This window comes from Dryobates pubescens, chromosome 25 (assembly GCF_014839835.1).
Source record: "Dryobates pubescens isolate bDryPub1 chromosome 25, bDryPub1.pri, whole genome shotgun sequence".
Classification (NCBI taxonomy): domain Eukaryota; kingdom Metazoa; phylum Chordata; class Aves; order Piciformes; family Picidae; genus Dryobates; species Dryobates pubescens.
In genome coordinates this window covers 14,416,146-14,436,349 of record NC_071636.1, presented here as the reverse complement: position 1 = coordinate 14,436,349, position 20,204 = coordinate 14,416,146, and the positions used below count along the sequence as shown (strand labels likewise).

Here is a 20,204-nt window from a genome sequence, read left to right as displayed (position 1 = left end):
GCCACATCGCCAAACAAACACAGCAAGACACCTCTGTCCTTCACAGTAGGACTGCTCCTGATAATTCCTGTGGCTCTACCAAAAAGTCCCCTCCAGTGCAGGATTTAGGTTTGTATACACAGTTGTTACCGGGTCCTGGCTGCAGTACACTGGTTTGATACCAGAAAGAAACAAGCAGTGAGAGGCAAGGCTGCAGAAATAGGATCTCCAGGATTGTTTTGGTGAATAACATGCATGTCTTGGGGATTGTGTAATACTACTTTTTTTTTTTCTTTTTTTTTTTTTTAAGCACTTGTCCTGAGAAAGGAGGAGGCCTGCATCTGCCTGTCTTGCTTGTGCAGTGTGTGTCCAAGGAAAAAGATCCTGCATCAGGGGGAGTCAGTTTCTAGAGTTCCCACAAGCATGAAATGGTAGGACAAGGTCACCAAGAGCATGGAGAATGACAGCAGAAAGACTTTGGGAAGGGTAAGTGGCAGAAACAGGAGAGGAAGAGGATGAGCAGAAAGGAGGTGGGGCTGTTTAGTCTTGAGAAGGCTGAGAGGGGATCTCATCAATGTCTATAAATGTCTGAGGGGTGGGTGTCAAGTGGAGGGGGCCCAGCTCTTCTTAGTGGTGCGCAATAATAAGACACGGAACAACAGGTACAAGATTGAACATAGAAGATTTCACCTCAACATGAGGAGAAACTTCTTTACAGTGAGAGTGACAGAGCCCTGGAACAGGCTGCCCAGAGAGGTTGTGGAGTCTCCTTCCCTGGACACATCCAAAACCCATCTGGATGCATTCCTGTGTGGACTACCCTGGGTGATCCTGCTTTGGCAGGGGGATTGGACCCAATGATCTCTGGAGGTCCCTTCCAGCCTCTAATGTACTGTGATACTGTGAGGTCACTATAAAATTGCCCTCATGATAAATTTTTCCTGTATTTTTCAAGAACAGAGAAAAGTGCAGCAAAGGAGGGCAAAGGCAAAAGAAGTGTCTGAAGGCTTCTCAGCAGTGTAGTCAAACCTCCCTGTTTCACAGATGAAACTAGACACAAGGAGTGATATCACATGGCAGCTGGGCCAAATCTAATGGACTGCTGGTATCAAAAGGACACATCTGTTTCCAGCCCTGCTGCTTTCTTTGTACAGGTCTGGTGCTTGTCTGGCCCTTTGATGAGCTCATGCAGCTTAAAAAAGTGTAAGAAAATGAATTACGCAAAAATACACCTGCCCGGGGAAGGAAGAAAGTTGGTCACTGTGAGAATGGAGGCTGAAACTGCAATGAGTGGGAGAAGTAAGTGTGTTGGATTTTTGCTGCAGATTTGGGGTGTGCTGGGGGATGCCTTGCTGCTGTTCAGTACCTAACCTCCCACTTCACCTTCTAGGTGGTGCTTCCCTCAAAAGGGCATGAGGTGAACATGGCCTGATCAGGGAGGCTGACTGGACAGGTGAAGGGAGGTCACTTAGCAGCACCAGCCTGCACAGCAGATAAAGGAATGAAAAGGACTGCAGGAGTCCAGGAGGATGTTGTCAGGGGTAAGAGTAGTTGAAGAGGAACCAACAAGGAAAGAGGATGTGTTCAGAGTGACCACAGGAGGTTGCTGCAACAAGCTCTTGAAAAACAGTTGCATACAGGGCAATGGTCTCATCTTCCCTATCTAGCTCGAAAGGGTTTATTCTGGTGTATCCACACTGCTGTCTCTGAAAGAGGAGTCCTGTTTGTGTCCCTTACTTACTGAAGTCTACATTTCTCCAAACTGGGATTCAATAAGAGCACAGCTGCTGCATTTTTATTATCTGTGACAAGCAGCAGTAAAAGCTGTTCAGAGTTGATGATGGAAATGTATCCATACACTGGCATTTAGCCAGCTGCACTTCACAAAGGTAAATGGCATGAGAGTGGTACCCTGTTCCCTTTTAATCCATTTGCTATAGACAGGGGTACTTTGCCTCTCTGCAGGAAAATCTGGCATAGCTACTCTGCTAATAAACACTCATTTCTCACTGCAGCATACGTGCTTCCCAGGCTCATAAATCCAGGCAACTTGCAGTTGAATAACAATTAAATATCTGCACACATTTCCATAGCACAGTCTGTTGCACAAGGCACAGGCTAAGTGGCTGCACATCTGCTGTCTGCTCTCCCACATCTACTGTTCAGCAGAGTGTAGTCACAGTGTCACAGACTGCATTGGGCTGGAAGGGACCCTCAAAGGTCATCTTGTTCAACCCCTCTGCAGTCAGCAGGGACACCTCCAACTAGAGCAGGCTGCACAGGGCCACTCTGAGTCTGATCTTGAATGTCTCCAGGGACAGGGCCTCAACCACATCCCTGGGCAACCTGTTTCATTATTTCACCACTCTCATTGTGACTTCCTCCTGATGTCCAGCCTAAATCTCCCCTGCTCCAGTTTCAAACAATTGCCTCACATCCTACCACCACAAGCCCTTCTAAATAGTCTCTCCTCTGCCATCCTGTAGGCCTCCTTCAGCTATTGAAATGTCACTGAATTGCACCCTACAGTCACTCATGGTACCTGTGAAACTGGATGCAGAGCATCACCCTGCAGATACTTTGCTATACCTTTCAAACAGAGCCATGTTCTCTCTTGCCCTTTGTTTGTTTGGGTTTTGTTGGTTGGTTTTGTTTTAAAGCAGCCTTTATTGTAATAGTAAAAATACTTTTCATTGCTCTTGGTCTTCCTCTCAGGATTTGCAGGCCAGGGATTCAGTTTGGCTCTGTTGATACCAGAGGGAAATGAAACATATTGAAAAATTACTTGGGATGCAACACACTGATGGATCCTCACAACAATTTTGTGTCACTTGTACAAAACCCAGAGACTCAGTAATGCAGGAAAATAAATGCAGTGCTTGATTGCAGTGGATGTATTGCACTTATAAAAGGCATCTCTTATCATCAGGCTCTGCATACATGGAGTGATGGCTGCCATATGCCAGGCAGGGCAATGATCATGTGAGTCAGAATTTTCCTGTTGTTAAAACTTTCAAAATCCAGAAAGCTACAAATGCCTTAATTATTAATCCAGTTTAGCTGGAAATAGTGCTGGTGGCTGGAAGGAGCCTCTTCCTGAGGTTCAGTCTTGGTCTAACAGCTAACAGTCTTTATGGCAGAGTTTAAAAGGTTGTAGCCATTTAAAGAAGTAAGTGTTGAATACAGTCCTTGCCCATCTTGAGCAGCCCTGCAGCAGGATTACCATGTGAAACTGCAGTTCAGATGTTCCCATTTGTCCCAGAAAGCCTTGAATAAACAGATAAGCCTTATCATTTGCTCTGAACTTGACAAGCCTCCTTCAGGGACAAACCTGGATGAGACACCAGGCCTGTCTTTGCACTATTGCTGTGTATTTGGCTATCAAAGTGCTTATTCCTGATAGAACTGACTCAAATCCCTGTGCCTGTCAGCTGCAGACCAAGTCCTAGCCATGAACATCCTGAAGCAGTCATGATAATTTGCATTTCTTTACCAAAGATTTATCTACTGGGGGTGCAAACTGCTGGTGTTGAAAACACTGCACCCTTCTTGCTCTCCAGCTCTACCTTTTCAGGCTAGATTAATTTATCCACCAGAATTAATTGAAATAACAAAGCTGTCAGGTGAGAAGCACCACACAGTGAGACAGCACTGCTTGGAACATCTGCACAATCAGTCTGTTCGATTAGGTATTGATTAGGTGCCTCTACACTTGCAGCTTGTTGCTGTTAGGAACAACTCTTACTTTGGCCATTGTCCTGTAAGGCTCTGTTCTGTATTTCTGCAGGTGTCTGCTCTCTGCAAAAAAATGATAAATGCTGATAGCAAAAATTACATTTGCTCATTCAAACCTCTTGCTGTTTGTATAGAAGAAAAATTACATGCCAGGGGTCCAATGATCTAATGACAGATGCAACATGGACTTTGGCAGGAGGGGGATGGGGCCTTCCAAAGCACACAGTGAGCTACATCCCTCCATGCATATAATGAAAACCTTCTTCTGTTTACAATGACAACCCCCTGACAGGGGGGTGTATATTTGGATGTTATATATTTTCCTCTAGGGATGTTTATTAACAAATGGTTGGAAATTTTATGATGTGGTGAAAATGTACCTCTGGTGATAAACAGGAAGTGCTCAGAGGCAGTGCATTACCCTGTAACACAGCACAGAGCCCTACAGCTTGCCTCTGTTTTCTCTTTTAAAATACTGTGACACCACTTCCTTCAGGAAATCTCTCATCCACACAGCGAATCATAGAATGGCTTAGGTTGGAGGGGACCTTAGAAATCATTTACTCCAAACCCACCATGGGTAGGGACACATTTCGACTAGACTCAGCTGCTTAAGGCCTGGCATTGAACACCTCCAGAGTCCTACCACCCTCATACTGAAGAACTTCTCCCTAAGATCCAGTCTAAGCCTACTCTCCCTCAGCTTCAGACCATTCCCCCTTGTCCTATTGCTGGACACCCTTATGAAAAGTCCCTCTGCAGCCTTCCTGTAGGATGCCTTCAGGTACTGAAAGGCAGCTCTAAGGTCTCCCAAGAGTCTTCTCTTCTCCAGGCTGAACACTCCCAGGTCCCTTAGCCTATCCTCATAGCAGAGGTGCTCCAGTCCTTGGATCATCTTTGTGGCCCTCCTCTGGACTCGCTCGAATAGTTCTGTGTCCTTCTTGTGATGGGACACTAGAACTGCTTGGATATGCAAAATCAGAAAAGGAATGGTTGCTTTAAAAACGAATCCTGATTCATCAGTCTTGGGCTGTAGAAAGAGCTGTCTGTGATTTACATACTCCTGTACAGACTGGACTCTCAGCTCAGTGGATTGAAGAAGGTGCAAGGAGAAGAGACTGATACCTTCCCTCCTTCCACATCACAGGTGCTTGCAGGTGCTTGTGCTTGAAGTGTGTCTCAGCCTTAAATCTGGAGGTACCTCTTTTGCAGTCCAGTGTCAGCAAGATCAGGATCTGGCCAGCAAAGAAGAAAAGGCAGTTTTGTTTCCTTCTTATCTGCCGAGACTAGCAACAGGAGAGCTAAGTAAAACAGCTCCTAGCTGGAGCTTTTATTCAGAGTAACTGTGGTGACTTACATGAGGGCCTCAGAATCCCCTTGGTGTACTGTTCCCTATCACTTGTTCCTTCCTATTCAGCCCCTACCCATAATTTCAACCAAACGTATTAACAGCAGGCAATTGGGAAGCATCCTTGTTCCATCACAAAATCATTAGCTACAGGTGTTTGTGCTGAACATCAGCTCAGATAGCAACATCAGTGAAAGTATGTCCTGGGAAGCTCTTTGAGGCTCTGGCATCATTCCCCAAACTGGTTCCTTTTGAAGGAACCTGTGTCTGCCACCTGCCTCGCTGGCATAAAGCCAGATGCAGTGGGGAGTGGATATCACCCTCTGACTACAACCCTTCTATTCCCATAGCTCATTCCCACTACCTGTTCATTTCACTTTTATTTTACATTCTTCCCTCCCATATTCTCTTTTATTCTTTCCTTTCTTTTCTATCCTCTTTTATCCTACACATCCTGTCTTATATCCTCTCTTTTATTCCCCTCTTTCTCTTCTACCCTCACATCCTAACAAATGTTCTTTGAATACCTGTGTCTGAGCAAGAAGCATTAAAAGCAGAGTTGCTGCAGTATCTGGACAACATCAAACCCTAATAATCTTGTTTCTACCTCCTTTGACTTCTGTCTCTGTTGGAGGCATCACTTGTCCTGTCTACAGCTGAAATGAGAACAAGTTGGAGAAACAGACTGCACATTTTGGTGTTGGTACATTATTAGACTTCTGAGGTTTTGTAATAATCTTATCTCCTCTCTTTTTTTTTGTTGTTTGTTTTGGTTTGTTTTGGTTTATTTTATTTTATTTTATTTTATTTTATTTTATTTTATTTTATTTTATTTTATTTTATTTTATTTTATTTTATTTTCCTAGCAATCAGTGACAGCAGAGATCAGGGGACTGACATTATCCTTTTACAAAAGCTTAACAGCCTTCCAGAGCAGAAAGGTTTGGCACCAGGAAACAACGGCTGTGTAGTGGGACTTCGGGGACATCCTCACAAGTCATTCTGTATAAATATTGACTCTATGGATATTTCATTTTGTCAGTCCTGTAAAAGAACTTTTTATCTGCTGGTTCAGTCCTCTTATCATCCACAGCTTGTTTACTGAATTTTAAGTCTTGGGTAAGATGAAGGAAGCTCATGAGGAGTAGCTGGTTTTCCAAAGATACAAGCTCCAGATAACTGAGGAGAAGCAAAGCACACAACAATATTGAAATCACTCAGAGTTTTATTGCAGCTGACTGAGACAGAGTGTGCTTTGAGGCTGGGAAATTTCCATTACTGAAGGCAGGACAGTGCCTGGATACTGCTGCTGCTGCTGCAGTTGAAAAATAAAAGTAACTTAATTTCACATAGGCAGCAACAAAATGTCAGCATATTCATTTAAATGGTTAGACTTCTAGAATAAGCTTTTAAGGTTGCTGTCAGATTGATTCCTTTTAAAATACTTAGAGTATAATTGTAAACTACTTCTGCAGAACTAAGGAAGATAAAAAATTACTTGAAATTGTAACTGTGTTTGTGAACAGCAAATCTAACAGGAACAGGATGGATAATCCAAAACATCTTCTGTGAATGTGACAGGTTCTGACAATGACAGAATGATACCCAGCGCAGGATCAAGGTTGTTACTGATGGCATAGTTCTGCAATTAATGATCTCTTGTGCTCCTCTTGGCATGCACAAAACAAACAGAGCAATCTGTTTACTGCTTTTAACTCCATGGTGTATGAGCCACCATAAGCATTCTGCAAAGTCAGTCAGAATCTGAATGGGGGGAAAAGGAAATGCAAAGGGAAAGAAGTAAACATTGCCCAGCAATTCGGGCAGGGCACTGAATTTCCCAACAGTGAAAGCTTACAGCTTGTTTTTGTTGAGGTCATTTTACAACTGCCAAAGCAGTGGTTGATGTTTAAATTAAAATCAGTCTCAGGGGATTTCATAGAATCATTCAGGTGGGAAAAGACCTTTAAAATCATTGAGTCCAACCATAACCAACTACCATGACCACTAAACTAGATCCTGAGCACCACTTCTACAGCTTCTTGGACACCTCTAGGGATGGTGATTCCACCACCTCCCAGGGCAGCCTGTTTCAACCCCTCACCACTCTCAGTAAGGAAGCTTTCCCTAATGTCCAATCTAAACCTCCCCTGGCACAACTCAAAACCATTTTCTCTTGTCCTCTCAGTGGTTACTTGGGAGAAGAGACCAACAGCAGTCCCACTCCTACCTCCTTTCAGGCAGTTGTAGAGAGCAATGAGCTCTCCCCTCAACCTTCTCTTCTCCAGACTAAACCATCCCACCTCCCTCAGCTGCTCCTTGTGCAATGCCCTACAAACCTCTCACCAGCCTTGTTGCTCTTCTCTGGACACCCTCCAGCCCTTCAGTGCCTTTCCTACACTATGGTGCCCAGAACTGAACCCAGTACTCAAGCTGTGGCCTCACCAGGGCTGAGTACAGTGACACCATCACTTCCCTATTTCTGCTGGACACTGGTTTTGATCCAGGTCAGGAAGCCATTGGCCTTCTTGGCCACCTGGGCACACTGCTGGCTCATGTTCAGAAGTCCACCAGCACCCCCAGATCCTTTTTCCTGGGGCTGCTTTCCACCTACTCTGCCCCAAGCCTGCAGCATTGTTTGGGGTTGTTGTGACCAAAGTTGCAGAACCCAGCTTTTGGTCTTGTTAAATCTCATTCTGTTGACCTCAGCCCATGGATTCAACCTGTCCAGATCTCTCTGCAGTGCTTTCCTACCATCAAGCAGATCAACACTGCCACTCAATTTAGTGTTGTCTGCAAACTTGCTTAGGGTGCTCTCATCCAAATCATTAACAAAGCCATTAAGCAGAACTGGCCCCAACACCAAGCCCTGGGGGACACCACTTGGTTTCAGCTGTATGGCAGCAGTTAAATCAAGCCCAGGTAAGTACTGACTAGAAGTGATTAATATCTGATGATCTTTATGAATCCTAGGAGAGTTCCCTGTGGATCAGAGCTCATATATAAGCAATTGAAGTTTGTGTCACATTCATCACCATGGTTCCTGAGTGCCTTAGAAGTTAAAGTATATCTTTATAAAACATCTTACAGGTCTCATTTCTCTCTCTCTCTCTCATCACCCCCGCACAAAGCCTTGAGATCTTTTTAAATAATGCTGGGGAAATTGTTTTATATACTTAATGCCTGTGTTTGGGAATTATAGGGAGGTTCAGGCTCATGCTGAGGTCCCCTGAAAGCAAATGTCATACTCCTACAGCACCTACCAAGAAAACTGTCTTCGATGTCCCCACCTAAATAGTACAACTAATCAAATGATGGTGATCTGGGCAGATGTAGCTGTGGTTTTAAATTAGCACAGAAATTTAGTCACTTCCAGCCCCACTAACAGGTACCACTGCAGAGCAGCTGCACAGTGCTTATCCTTGGCCTAAACCTGATCATGCTGTCCCCAGGACCCATGGGGCCTTTCACAGAACCACAGAATGTTAGGCATTGGAAGGGACCTCCAGAGATCATCCAGTCCAACCCCCATGTCAGAGCAGGATCACAGAGGGCAGGTCACCCAGGAACACATCCAGGCAGGTTTTGAATGTCTCCAGAGAAGGAGACTCCACAACCTCTCTGTGCAGCCTGCTCCAGTGCTCTGTCACCCTCACCTTCAGAAGTGTCTCCTCATGTTGAAGTAGAACCTCCTGTGGTCTAGCTTGTACCTTTTGTTCTTTGTCCTATCACTGGGCACCACCAAAAAGAGCCTGGCACCTTCACCTACCATCTGTAGCCTCACTGGGTAGCCTGTTCCAGAGTCTCACCACCCTCATACCAAAGAGCTTCTTCCTAAGCTCCAGTCTAACCCCCAGTTTCAAACCATTCCCTCTTGTTCTGTCTCTAGACACCCTCATGAAAAGTCCTTTTGCAGTGTACCTGTAGGATCCCTTCAGATATTGGAAAGCAGCTCTAAGGTCTCCCCAGTTGTCTTTTCTCCAGGCTGAACACCCCCAGCTCCCTCAGCCTGTCCTCATAGCAGAGGTGCTCCAGCCCTTGGATTATCTTTGTGGCCTCTTCTGGACTCACTCCAACTTCTCATGCTGGGGACACCAGAACCAGACACAAGATTCAGGTGAGATCTCAGCAGAGCAGAGGCAGAATCCTCTCTCCTGCCCTACTGGGCACACTCCTTTGGATGCAGCCCAGCACACGGCTGCCTTCTGGGCTGCATGAGGGCCTGCTGGCTCCTGTTGAGCTTCTCAATCAATACACCCATGTTTCTTTCTTCAGAGCTACTCTCAACCCACTCCCCTGAAACACATAAACACCAAGTTCTGTCCCAGGAGGCATTGTGGGGAAAGCCTGGCATAGCCTTTTGACTCATCTTTGGGTTTAATTAGGTTAGACATATATTTGAACACAGCTCTGACACTCTTTCCACAGTTTCCTGGCCTGCCTGGTTGGTTTCCATTTTGGTCAGACACATCCTGGTGATGAAGGTAGAAAATAAGTTAGATACATGCCAGTTTTTAATTAGATTTGCCATGACAGGTTGTGTTTAAGCTAGATTCTCTATAATAATTTGTTTTGCATTTGCTGATGACAGATTTATGTATGTAATCAGAACTGTAAGCACAATTTCATTTTTAGAGCTAAGAGAACCTTTAAAATAATATTTTACTTGGTTTTTAGATCGTTTAAACATTTTATTCACACTTACTGCTGCCTGAAATTGCTGAGAAAAATAATGCTGTGCTTCTAAAGTGCAGGAGAACACATCGTGGAAAGGAAAGCATTGTATACAGATAAAAACATCAGAAGCATTATCCCACTCGTATACATCAACACCAGGCTGTGCAGTTGAATGTCTGTAAATACAGACAGGAATCTATTAGATTATGTTGGCCATCCATGGCAGCTTCCACTCCATCAAAACACACCAGGGCTGCATCAGAAGCTCAGATCCTGCTGGCGGGGTGGGGGAGGGGGAGGTGTGTCTGCATCAGAGAAGAGGCCTGAGCCTGCAGTTTGGCTAACTGTGCAGCTGAAACCAACTCTTCCTACTCGACTTCTGGTCAAACAGCAAGGGGGATGCTGGTAAATTGTACTCAGGAGGTTGTACAGCATTTGGAGGCAGCTATGGAAAACTGCAATTGTTTAGTCAATGGCAAAGGACTTGCAGCAGGTAGGGACAGAAGGTGGGATGGCAGCAATGACCACCCTGGCAAGTCAGGACAGAGTACACTGGCAGGAACACTTTCAATACTCAGAGAGACATGAAGCAGCATGACTGTCAGCAAAGATGTCGAGAGAGAGTTGTTAGAAGGGCAAAATACAGCTGCTGAGAACCTGAAAACACCTGGACTGTCATGTAACAGCTTCTGGCTGAGCACTTTTATGCAGGAATGCAGACTTCTAAGAAAAGAGCTTTATAGTCAAGGGGTAATTGGATGATTCCATACCAGGGTCTCCTGACAGGCTGGGATTGGTGTAAACATGGAACTAAGATGTATGAAGAGAGGTAATTGGACATATTTTCAAAGGAGTGGAAGATACAGCCCATCTCAAGCAGCTGTGGCAATAGTAGTTAAAGCAAGGGACTGCAGGATTCCAGCTTGGAGGTCACTCCTGTTTATGAAGATCATTAGAGTGGAATTATGATCCTTGTGCATAAATTTTGCAAACTTCCAGATCAAGCAGAAGCTATTTTAGGAAAACAGATACTGCTGCCAGCAGCCACCCTGGCACAATACAAACCATCACTGACTACATTTTCACCTCATTCCAAGCCTTGAGTTTATTTATATAGGAAGCAACTAAGAGGAAAATATAATTCTATATAAAAACAATATGCTAGAGGTTGCAAACTATGCACTTGTTAGGAAATGTCAGCAATAAACTTGCCCTTATTACAGTAATTCAGCTTTTGCATATAATAACCTTGTGCTGTATGACATCAGGAGGTTGTAGTGAGGCCAAGAACAGTACATAGCCCTTCTGGGCCACGGGCAGCGCCTCGCACACTACAGCAGGCCTTTCTTCGCCTGCACTGACTCACTGCCGCCCATCCTGCACGGAGCGCGGCCCCACAGACGCCGCACTTCACGCCTGCTCTAGCAGGCCCCGACGGAGCTCGGCGGCGGGGCGCACGGCCGGCGGGACACCCGCCTGCAGAGCCAGCTCCCGAGGCTTTCTCGGGCTGGCGGCCGCCGGCCCCAGGCTGTGGCCTCGTTCCGCCCGATGCCGGCAGGGCCCGTCCTGCGGCCTTCCAGCGGCAGGGGCCCGGCCCTGCCCGGGCTCCATTTCCTGCCCCCCGCCCGCCGTCACCTGACGCCTCTAATGGCGCCGGGCGGCCGCGCGCCCGCAGCGCCGCCACGCCCGCCACGTGATCCGCGCGCCGCGCCCCCTCCCCAGCGGCTGCGGTTACCGCAGTCCCGGGCCCCGCCCTGACCACGCCCCTCCCTACCTGGCCCCGCCTTCCACCCCACCGCCGCTCCCTCCGCGCGAGCCCCAACCCCTCGCGCCCCTCCCCCGGCCCGGGCCGATGCGCGCGCGCGCGGCCGGCAGCGTCTCCTCAGAGCGGTCGCGGCGGTGACGGAGCTGACGGGGGCTCGGAGCCGGTGGTAGCGGCTGGTGCTCGGCAGAGCGGGCGACGCCTCTTTTCCTCCCTCTCTCCTGCATCCGTACTCTCGTCCCCCTCCTCCTTCCTCCTTTTCCTCCTCCCCCACCTCCTCCCCCTCCCCCTTCCCCCCCCCCCCCCCCCCCCCCCCGCACGCAGTCACCGCGGTTCCCGGCACGGACAACATGGCGGCGGTGTCGGGGGCCGGGGCTGCGGGCGGCTCTGCCAACGCCGGGGGCCCGGAGATGGTGCGGGGCCAAGTGTTCGACGTGGGGCCCCGCTACACCAACCTCTCCTACATCGGCGAGGGGGCCTACGGCATGGTGTGGTGAGTGCCGGTGCCTAGCCCAGCTGGGGCAGCGCCCTTGCCCTGACCAACTCCCTCCTTCCCTCCCCGCCGCCCTGCCCGGCCGCAGCCTCCCCGCGGCCCGGCCCCGGGCTCCGGCCCGCCCTTGTAGGGGGGAGAGGCCCGGGCCTTGCCCTCGGGGGAGGGGAAGCCGGGACGCAGGCAGAAGCAGCTTTTCCCTCTTGTGTTCTCGAGGTTGCCCCTCCGGCATCACCCTTCCCCTCCCTCGCTGCAGCTTCTCCCGCCCGCCCCCCCTAGAAAAAAATTCGTCCGTCGATGGGTGCAGCTGAACGTCTCGTTTCCTTTCAGTCGTGCGTTTATTTTCTTGACTATTATTTGTCCCTGCCCCTCAACTTGGCTATCTCTTTATTCTCTCCGTCTCCATAGTGTGACTGCAGATGTTCCAAAAAGGGGAAAAGGTGACAAAATCCTGCTGCAGCCCCGCGGTTCTCTTTGTGCCTGTGCGCAGGAGGCTCACCTGGCTTCGTGTCCCCTAGGTCACGGCTGATAAAAAAAGTGAATCTGTGCATAGGAGTTGCTGCCCCTACCTGGCTTTCCGTAGGACGTGCTGGCGGTGCTGCACAGCCTGCCAGATGAGTGTCTAAATTATCATGGGTGGAGGGGAAAGTTCCCTCTAGCCCTTCTAGCTCGTGGGTATTTTGTACGGCAAAGACTTGTGCGAAGTCTCACTGAGAAGCGATCGTGTGTGTTTGCCTTGGATAATAACAGCCCAAAAGAGTGAGTCGAACGAACCACAAAACACTGAAAATGGGAACTGACCGGTTTAAGAGTGAAATGTGTGTAGGGGGGGTTAGCAATGTAAATGAGTTGGTGATGCTGTCTGATGGTAGGTCTAGTGACTGGGTGTTAAACCTGACGGTGCTCGGTGACCTTACTTAGGAATTCACTTAGTGTTCTATTAGTAACAGGTTAATAAATCCAACTTCTGAAATAACTTAAGGGATGCAGATGAAAAACTTTTTGTTGTTGTTACTGTTTTGTCAACTTTCTCCAAACAGTTCTTCTGTTCCTTCAGCGTGTTTTGTGACCCGAGGTACTAAATGAGGTTTACAGGGTATGACTGTTCATTTTTCTCTCTGATGCTTAATCTGATGTAAACTGGGGCATTTCTGGGCAAAGGCTCGTCACAGCCTTCAGCTGTACATTACAGATTTTTGTGCACCGAATTGTGCTGGCCTGTTAAGATGAAGTCATCTTGTATTTCAGGGTGTATTTCAGCTTTCATCTAGGCCTGAACTCAGCTGGGAGGTGAAGCCTCCCTTACAAAGTTTTCAGTCACGGCCTTCACTTTTGTGTTTTTTTCCCCCTGTGGGAACAACCTTCAGCATGTAAATCAGGAATCCCGTTTCCAGGGTAGAAATAGCCTTGCTATTGTTTGAACATTTGAAATCACAGCAATGTATCCAGGCCAGAATCTGTTAATGTAGCTTATGGGACAGGCTGTGTTTTATTCTGGTGTGCTTTATCATCTGAGCAAGGGCAAGTAAAGCTGTACTGCACTGGTTTACACTTGCTGTCCCGTTTAGGAAGGTACTGGGGAGTAGTGCTTCCAAGGTGTGTGCTGGGTGGGTATGGGATGGTTCATGTCGGTGGGGTATTAAAAATGTGTTTAATAGACATCGTGGTAAAGCTAAAACATATCACTGCAGATCAGAGATTACAAGCAGCAGTCAGATGGCAGTTGATGCCCATTTTTGGCCTCACTGTGCTAGTGAGCACACACCCTGTGAGAAAAGGGGCCACTTTCTGCCCCTCCAAATGGCTTGCTATTAAGTTGTGTACTGAAACCGTTTCTTCTCCAAAACCATATAAAGTTAGAAAGTTTTAACTTCAAAAACTCTGCTGCCAGTGCTATGCAGCATTGCTAACAAAAAAAGCCAAGTGTCTGGTTCAGCTCAAACACTCTCATGTGTTTTCTATTCTAAAATTTTTAATGTGAAATAGTAAATCGGGTATGTTGTGCTCTTAGGTATTGTTCTTTTGCCTTGGGTGTGAAATGGCAGGGAGCAAAGTCTCCTGCAGTGTATGCTTGATGAGGAAAGTGTTGGATGCACTTGTTGTAGCTAAATGCCATAGCAACTGTAATGCATTGTGGTGTCTAACATCCAGGCTACTATGGTTAAATAAGATTCCTTATCAATCAACAGCTGTACAGGTTATGCAGTTTAATGCTATATGTTTCTTATCTTGATTTGATTGCTAATGCAGTGAGGCTCTGCAGAGCTTCTCCCTTGGGGGGCGGGGTAGAGGGCAAGCTGTGCGTGTGCAGATGGAGATGTTTCCTGCAACTGCAAAATCCATTTAAATTTGTAGACTTTAATGAAGGAAAGCAAAGCAGGCCCTGATGGTTTTGTTTTAGACCCACAGCTAATGTGTACGACTTGGGAGAGGCTGGGGCTGGTTATTTACAAGTGCGCTGTGCCATAAGGCTGCTTCTTATACCGAAAACAAGTCACTTAACTCTTCAAATCCTTCACTCTTTTTCTTCTTTTCCCTAATTCTTATGTTCCTGGATTATTGTATTAGGGAGTGGAAAACAGTAAAATTCTTTTAATTACATTACTAAAAAGAGCAGTGAAATGTTTTCAGGATAGTGCTGTTACAGTCGGTCTTCCATTTTGATTTTGCAGCAGAGAGAGTAATGTTTGAGAAATATTGATCACAGCATAAAATAACAGCACAGGAGATAGAGGAAGATGTTCACTGAATAGACTGTATGTGAACGTTCTTTCATCTGGATTTGAGAACCCTTAAAGGCATTTAACTATTTCCCCTAGTGCAGTCATTTTTAACATAATCAGGTTTTGAGTAAAAATAGACCTGTGGTTGCACTTTGTCATCTTCGTAAGCAGAAGCAGCACCTTATCAGGCAAAGCTCCACCTCAATGTCCTCCAGTTACACTCTGCCAAAAATGTTCATCCTTTGCTAGAAGCTTGCCTCCTACTTGCAAATTGTGTTGCTTGGAGTGAGTGGTTATTAAGTGGATATCCACATTGATACCCTTTTCTAACCTGTTTTTTTTTGTTCTCACCGTTTCTGCATGTGAAACTAGGGGATGACCACAGTGCAAACAAAGCTTTAGCCAAAATCCTCAGCACTTCCTAGGACTGGTAATTATTATAGGTAATTATTTAGTCGTGCAGTCATGTTTGTTACTCTGAATTAATTTTATCCAAATATATGCAGATGTGGTGTTTATTATTTATGTTTTGCTTCCCCTTCTCTTTGGCTTGAAAAGATGATTCAGGAGGCTTTGGTGTAAAGTTCTTTATGTGACTTTCTCTTTTTTTCCATCAACCTCGGAGTCAGCTGAGACCTGAAAGTTTCAGAAGTACCTTTCAGACACCATAACATGTGAAAAGTTTTTGAGATTGCCTCCTCCTCCCCAGATGGGTGGTTCTGTCTTTTTCTTTTGAAAAGTAGCCTGTTAGCAGGCCATAGTTTAAACACAGAACAGCAGTATAAACATGATAGTGTTGAGCTTTATAGTCCCAGTGTGAATTGTTCTTCATCCAGTTGGTCAGGAGGATAAATTGACAGTATAAAACAAGTAAACTTTTTGGAAAGAAATAGTGAATGGGAATGCAATATGGATGCTCTGGGTTTTAGAACCCCCATTTTGTCATCAGGCTTATGTGAATGTGAAGTGTTATCACTGTTGCAAATAACTGCATGTAAACAATAAAGGTGAATACAGTTGGAAGAAATCAGTCTTGAAGCTCAGATTCTGCATTTCTGGGCCTGAATTTGACTGTTGTTAAAAAGACATCTTTGTGTTACTGATGTGCTGCAGGAGAGTGATATTAGAAGTTAAGATATTGTGACTGTTTCAGGCTGTGCCTTTAAGTGGATGAATGTGAAAGGAATAGTGGAAAGATCATTTAAAACATTTGGCAGTAGTTTCTTCAGAGTTCTGCTCCTTTCTGTTGTCTCACAGAAGAGCCCTGCTTTCAGAGGAGGGATAATTTAAAGTGAGATGTGAGAAGTATATTCATAAAGAGACTCAAAACAAAGCCATCAGGAATAGAATGATCTGCAAGGCATTGATATTTAGATTAAAAGATGAAAATAAAAAGCCTGGTGGGATTGGTGGTTGTGTAGCACTTTCTTTCAAGGCTGTCCATCCTTACACAAAAGGGTAATGTTTGCATCCCTCTGTGAGGGTCAGATTGATGATCTGGGGAGGACTGGCACAGTGGTAAGGGTCAAACAGCCTGCAGGGTTTTTTCTGTTAACTGATGCATTGGTCTGAAGAGAGCACCCTTTAATGATAGCACAAGTGTGGAGATTCATGTCCCTGCTTACATGTGCTTTTAAGGGAGCACATGGGTGTCAATACCTGGTAATTAACATGTTCTGCTCTGTGTGATAAGGGGAACAGGGAGCTGATACAAGTCAGGCAACCCTAATAAGTACTCCTTAGTGCAAGGATCAGAGTAGAGAATTGGGGAATGTAATTGGTGGGTAGTTACTGGCTTCTTCCCTCTGTGAAGGCCTAGGTAAGCATTTCCCTTCCATCACTCAAACTTCTAGCTCTTTCTTAACCTGACCTGGGAACATGAAAGGAGCAATTAGAGCTGCTTTTCCTGCTCTGCTTGGTGATGCAGCAGGTGGTCGGCACTCTGTTCCTATCAGAGCTGTCTTTAGTGCTTATGGAAGATGAGAGGTAGCAGGTTAGTACCCTGCTGCACCACTTACACACACATATAAGTCTGTGGGGCTGGATGGCAAACATCTGAGGGTGATGAGATTGCTGGTGGATGTGCCCACAAAGTCACTTCCCATCATTTACCAGCAGCCCCAGGTAAGTGGGGAGGTCCCAGCTGACTGGAGCTTGGCAAATGCCCATCTACAAGAAGGGCCAGAAAGAGGATCCAGGGAACCAGAGACCTGTCAGTCTGACCTCGTTTCTGGGAAAGGTCATGGGGCAGGTCATCTGGAGTGCCATTAGGCAGCATGTGCAGGGCAATCAGATGATCAGGCCCAGTCAGCGTGGGTTCATGCTTAACAAATCTGATCTCCTTCTATGAGAAGGTGACCCACTTAGTGGGTGAGGGAAAAGCTGTGGATGTCGTTTATCCAGAGCTTAGTAAAGCCTTTGGTACTGTTTCCCACATCATCCTCCTGGAGAAACTGGCCGCTTATGGCTTGGGTGGGTGATTGCTTCCCTGGGTTAAGAACTGGCTGCATGGGCTCAAAGAGTGGTGGTGAATGGAGTTAAACCCAGCTGGTGGCTGGTCACTAGTGGTGATCCCCAGGGCTCAGTGCTGGGGCCAGTTCTCTTTAATGTCTTCATCAATGATCTGGGTGAGGCAGTTGAGTGCACTCAGTAAGCTTGCAGATGACACCAAATTGGGTGGGAGTGTTGATCTGCTTGAGGGGTGGGAAGGCTCTGCAAAGAGTGTGGATAGGCTGGATGGATGGGCCAAGATCTGATCCAAAGTCAATTGTATGAGGTTCACCAAGGCCAAGTGCTGGGTCCTGCACTCGTGTCAGGCTTAGGGCAGAGTGGCTGGAATGTTGCCTGGCAGAGGAGGACCTGGAGGTGTTGCTTGACAGCCATCTGAATGTGAACCAGCAATGTGCCCAGGTGCTCAAGAAGGCCACCAGCATCCTGGCCTGAATCAGCAGTAGTGTGGCCAGTGGGAGCAGGGAAGTAAGGTGCCCCTGTACTGGGCTCTGGTGATGCCACACCTAGAGTACCGTGTTCAGTTTTGGGCCTTTCACTACTTTTGCCTGCCTTCTGTCAAATGTGACACTGGTAGAAGTCTGAAAGATGGAAAGTTTCTACAAGTTCCATAAAACAGGCATTTTGCTAGTGTGAAGAGATTCTATATGCTGCTCCACTGAGGAAGAGACTGCATCAGGTGGTCATATGTGAGAAGTCAGACTCCCTCCGAGAGACATGACAGATGCCCCAGTTTCACAGATGGATTTATTAGTGCTCTTGAGACCAGAAATGTGTTTGTAGGACATCAGGCTCTGTGTGTTCAGTGAGCTCCTTGTTTAGGAGTGGGAATCTACAGCCCACAGAAGAGTTAATACTACAAGGTCTCTGGAGCCTTCTCCGGGCTGAACAACCCCAACTCTCTCAGCTTGTCTTCATAGTAGAGGTGCTTCAGCCCTCTGATCATCTTCATGACTCAGTTGGTAAACTGAGTAGGTGTACAGCTCAACTTGAATTGCAGACTGATACTTCTCTAGCATAGTATTTTTTTTAGCACTTTTAATGTTGATTTTTTTTAATGTGTGTCATGGCTTTCAGCTGTGATCTAGAAATGAATTAACTGATCAATTGGATAGTTAACAAACTTACTTTGTGACAACTTGCTGTGGAATATTTCACAGCATAATATAGCTTGAAAGGGACTTCCTGAGGTCATGTAGTTCAACCTCCTACTCAAAGCAGAGTTGGTGTGAAAAGTAGATCAAGTCGCTCAAGCTATCTTCTCAGTATTTCCAAATTCTCCAGGGATGGGGATTCCACATTTCTGGGCAGCTTCCACTTCTAGTGCTAAACCAATGGCCCAGTGAAACTTCTGCCCCTAATGCGAGGGTTTCCCTTGCTGCAACGTGCAGCTGTTGCCTATTCTTACTTCTGGGAAAAGTCTGGATCAGTTTTCTCTGCAATTCTCCTTTATGGAACTTCAGTGAGCAGTTAGATGCTTCCCATGCTCCCCCCTTCTCCCCTCCAGCCTATACAAAATCAGTTCCTGAGTGTTTCTCATGTATGTCATGTCCTTCATCCCTCTGTGCATCCTAATGCTTTTCTGCTGGACTTGCTCCAGTGCTGGGAGAGAGGAAAAACTGGATGCAGTATTCCACATGTGGCTTCACAACAGTAATCACTTTGCTTAACCTGGGCTCAGTAATGCAGCCCAGTCCCTGGCTGGCCTTCATCCCTGTGAGCAGGCACTGATGATGGAGGAAATTGGATGTTGTTCTGATAATCTAGAAAGTACTTGCACTTAAGCTGAGGTATTTTAGGAACTTCTCAATTAATCTTTGGGGAAAAAAAAACCTAAACTTCACAACGTTTTATTAAAGGATTTCAATTCTATGTGATGCTGATTTCCCCATCACTCAAATGAAGCATAGGGGGCTCTAAACATAGTTTAGAATAGGACTTATACTGTGGTGTAAGGTAAATTAAACTGTATGTGAAATGCAGCCAAGTGTAGTTTGTTTCAGGTTATTTATCTGTGTCACACCTAGCAAGCTGGCTGAAGGAAGGGCTGCCAGAAGGTGGCCAGCCCAGCTGCCTCCCCATGGTGGATGAAATACCAAGTTGTGTTTCATGTGGCTTGCAGAAAGGCTGGGACAGAAACATTGCTCTGTTAGAGGTGTGCAGAATCGTCACGATGGTCCGGTTCTCGGTGGAGTTCTGCACAGGTTTTTACTATCTTGTTTAGCATTAGCTAAAATCACAACAGCCTAAATTCTATTACAGGAAAAATCTTTTTCTCTTGCAAGATCTTCTTTTGTGTTTTAAGAGTTGTCACCAAATGCTGAAATACTTTGTGGTGATTAGAATGCAAATGAGACTTTTTGTTACATGGTAGAAAGCAATTCCTCTATGTAGTGAGTATGTTTTAAGTACCAGCGACTTGTAATTAGGCTTAGAGTTTATAATATGCAATTACCTCATTTTGCAGGTTTTTGGTAAAATTAGCAGCTGTCACTGCAGTACCTTACTCCTGGCTTGTTTGGAGGGAAGGCAGTTTGCTCCACCGTTACTGCTGATGTGTCCTGAGTAAAACTTGGAAGTAATTTGAGCACTACAAATGGGTACTCCTCAAACTGATTCATCTGGAATTTGCTCAGTTTTATTGGGACTTGGGTGGTGCAAATGACCCCAAATGATATTCAGGCAGACTTTCCTATTGGATTTTTCTGAATGTCCCATAGTTGTGAACTCTCTTAGTTACAGTAGCCAGCATGTCTTGATGCTGATACCAGGTCTCAACAGAATGCAATACTGTGTTGAGGGACAAGGGTTTACAGTTGGCATGTCTTTTTAAAAAGGGGAAAAAACATGCAAAAGATGCCTTGCAAGCTGAGGCTGGAGGGAAGTAGCTTCTGATAGTGGGGAGATGCACACTTGTGCTAGTGGTTTGGGGGTTTTGTTTTGTTTTGCAAGTGGAACACTGAACAAACCATGGTGGAGTGG

At 46.1% G+C, this 20,204-nt stretch overlaps 1 protein-coding gene and 1 long non-coding RNA gene across 2 annotated transcripts in view; both read left to right on the top strand.

Annotated features, from left to right (window-relative positions):
• The first annotated feature begins 295 nt into the window (after positions 1-295).
• Positions 296-2,341, top strand: LOC128898524 (uncharacterized). Its single transcript, XR_008462874.1, has 3 exons — positions 296-465; positions 1,134-1,278; positions 1,370-2,341. It is a non-coding gene; the product is annotated as an uncharacterized LOC128898524 (long non-coding RNA).
• A 9,485-nt stretch (positions 2,342-11,826) lies between these two features.
• The window catches only part of MAPK1 (mitogen-activated protein kinase 1), a 33,785-nt gene continuing 25,407 nt past the window's right edge, over positions 11,827-20,204 (top strand). Inside the window, exon 1 of the mRNA XM_054172793.1 lies at positions 11,827-11,994. Coding sequence (XP_054028768.1) covers positions 11,852-11,994 — 143 coding nt within the window. The 5' untranslated portion in view covers positions 11,827-11,851. The remainder of the gene's footprint in view (positions 11,995-20,204) is intronic.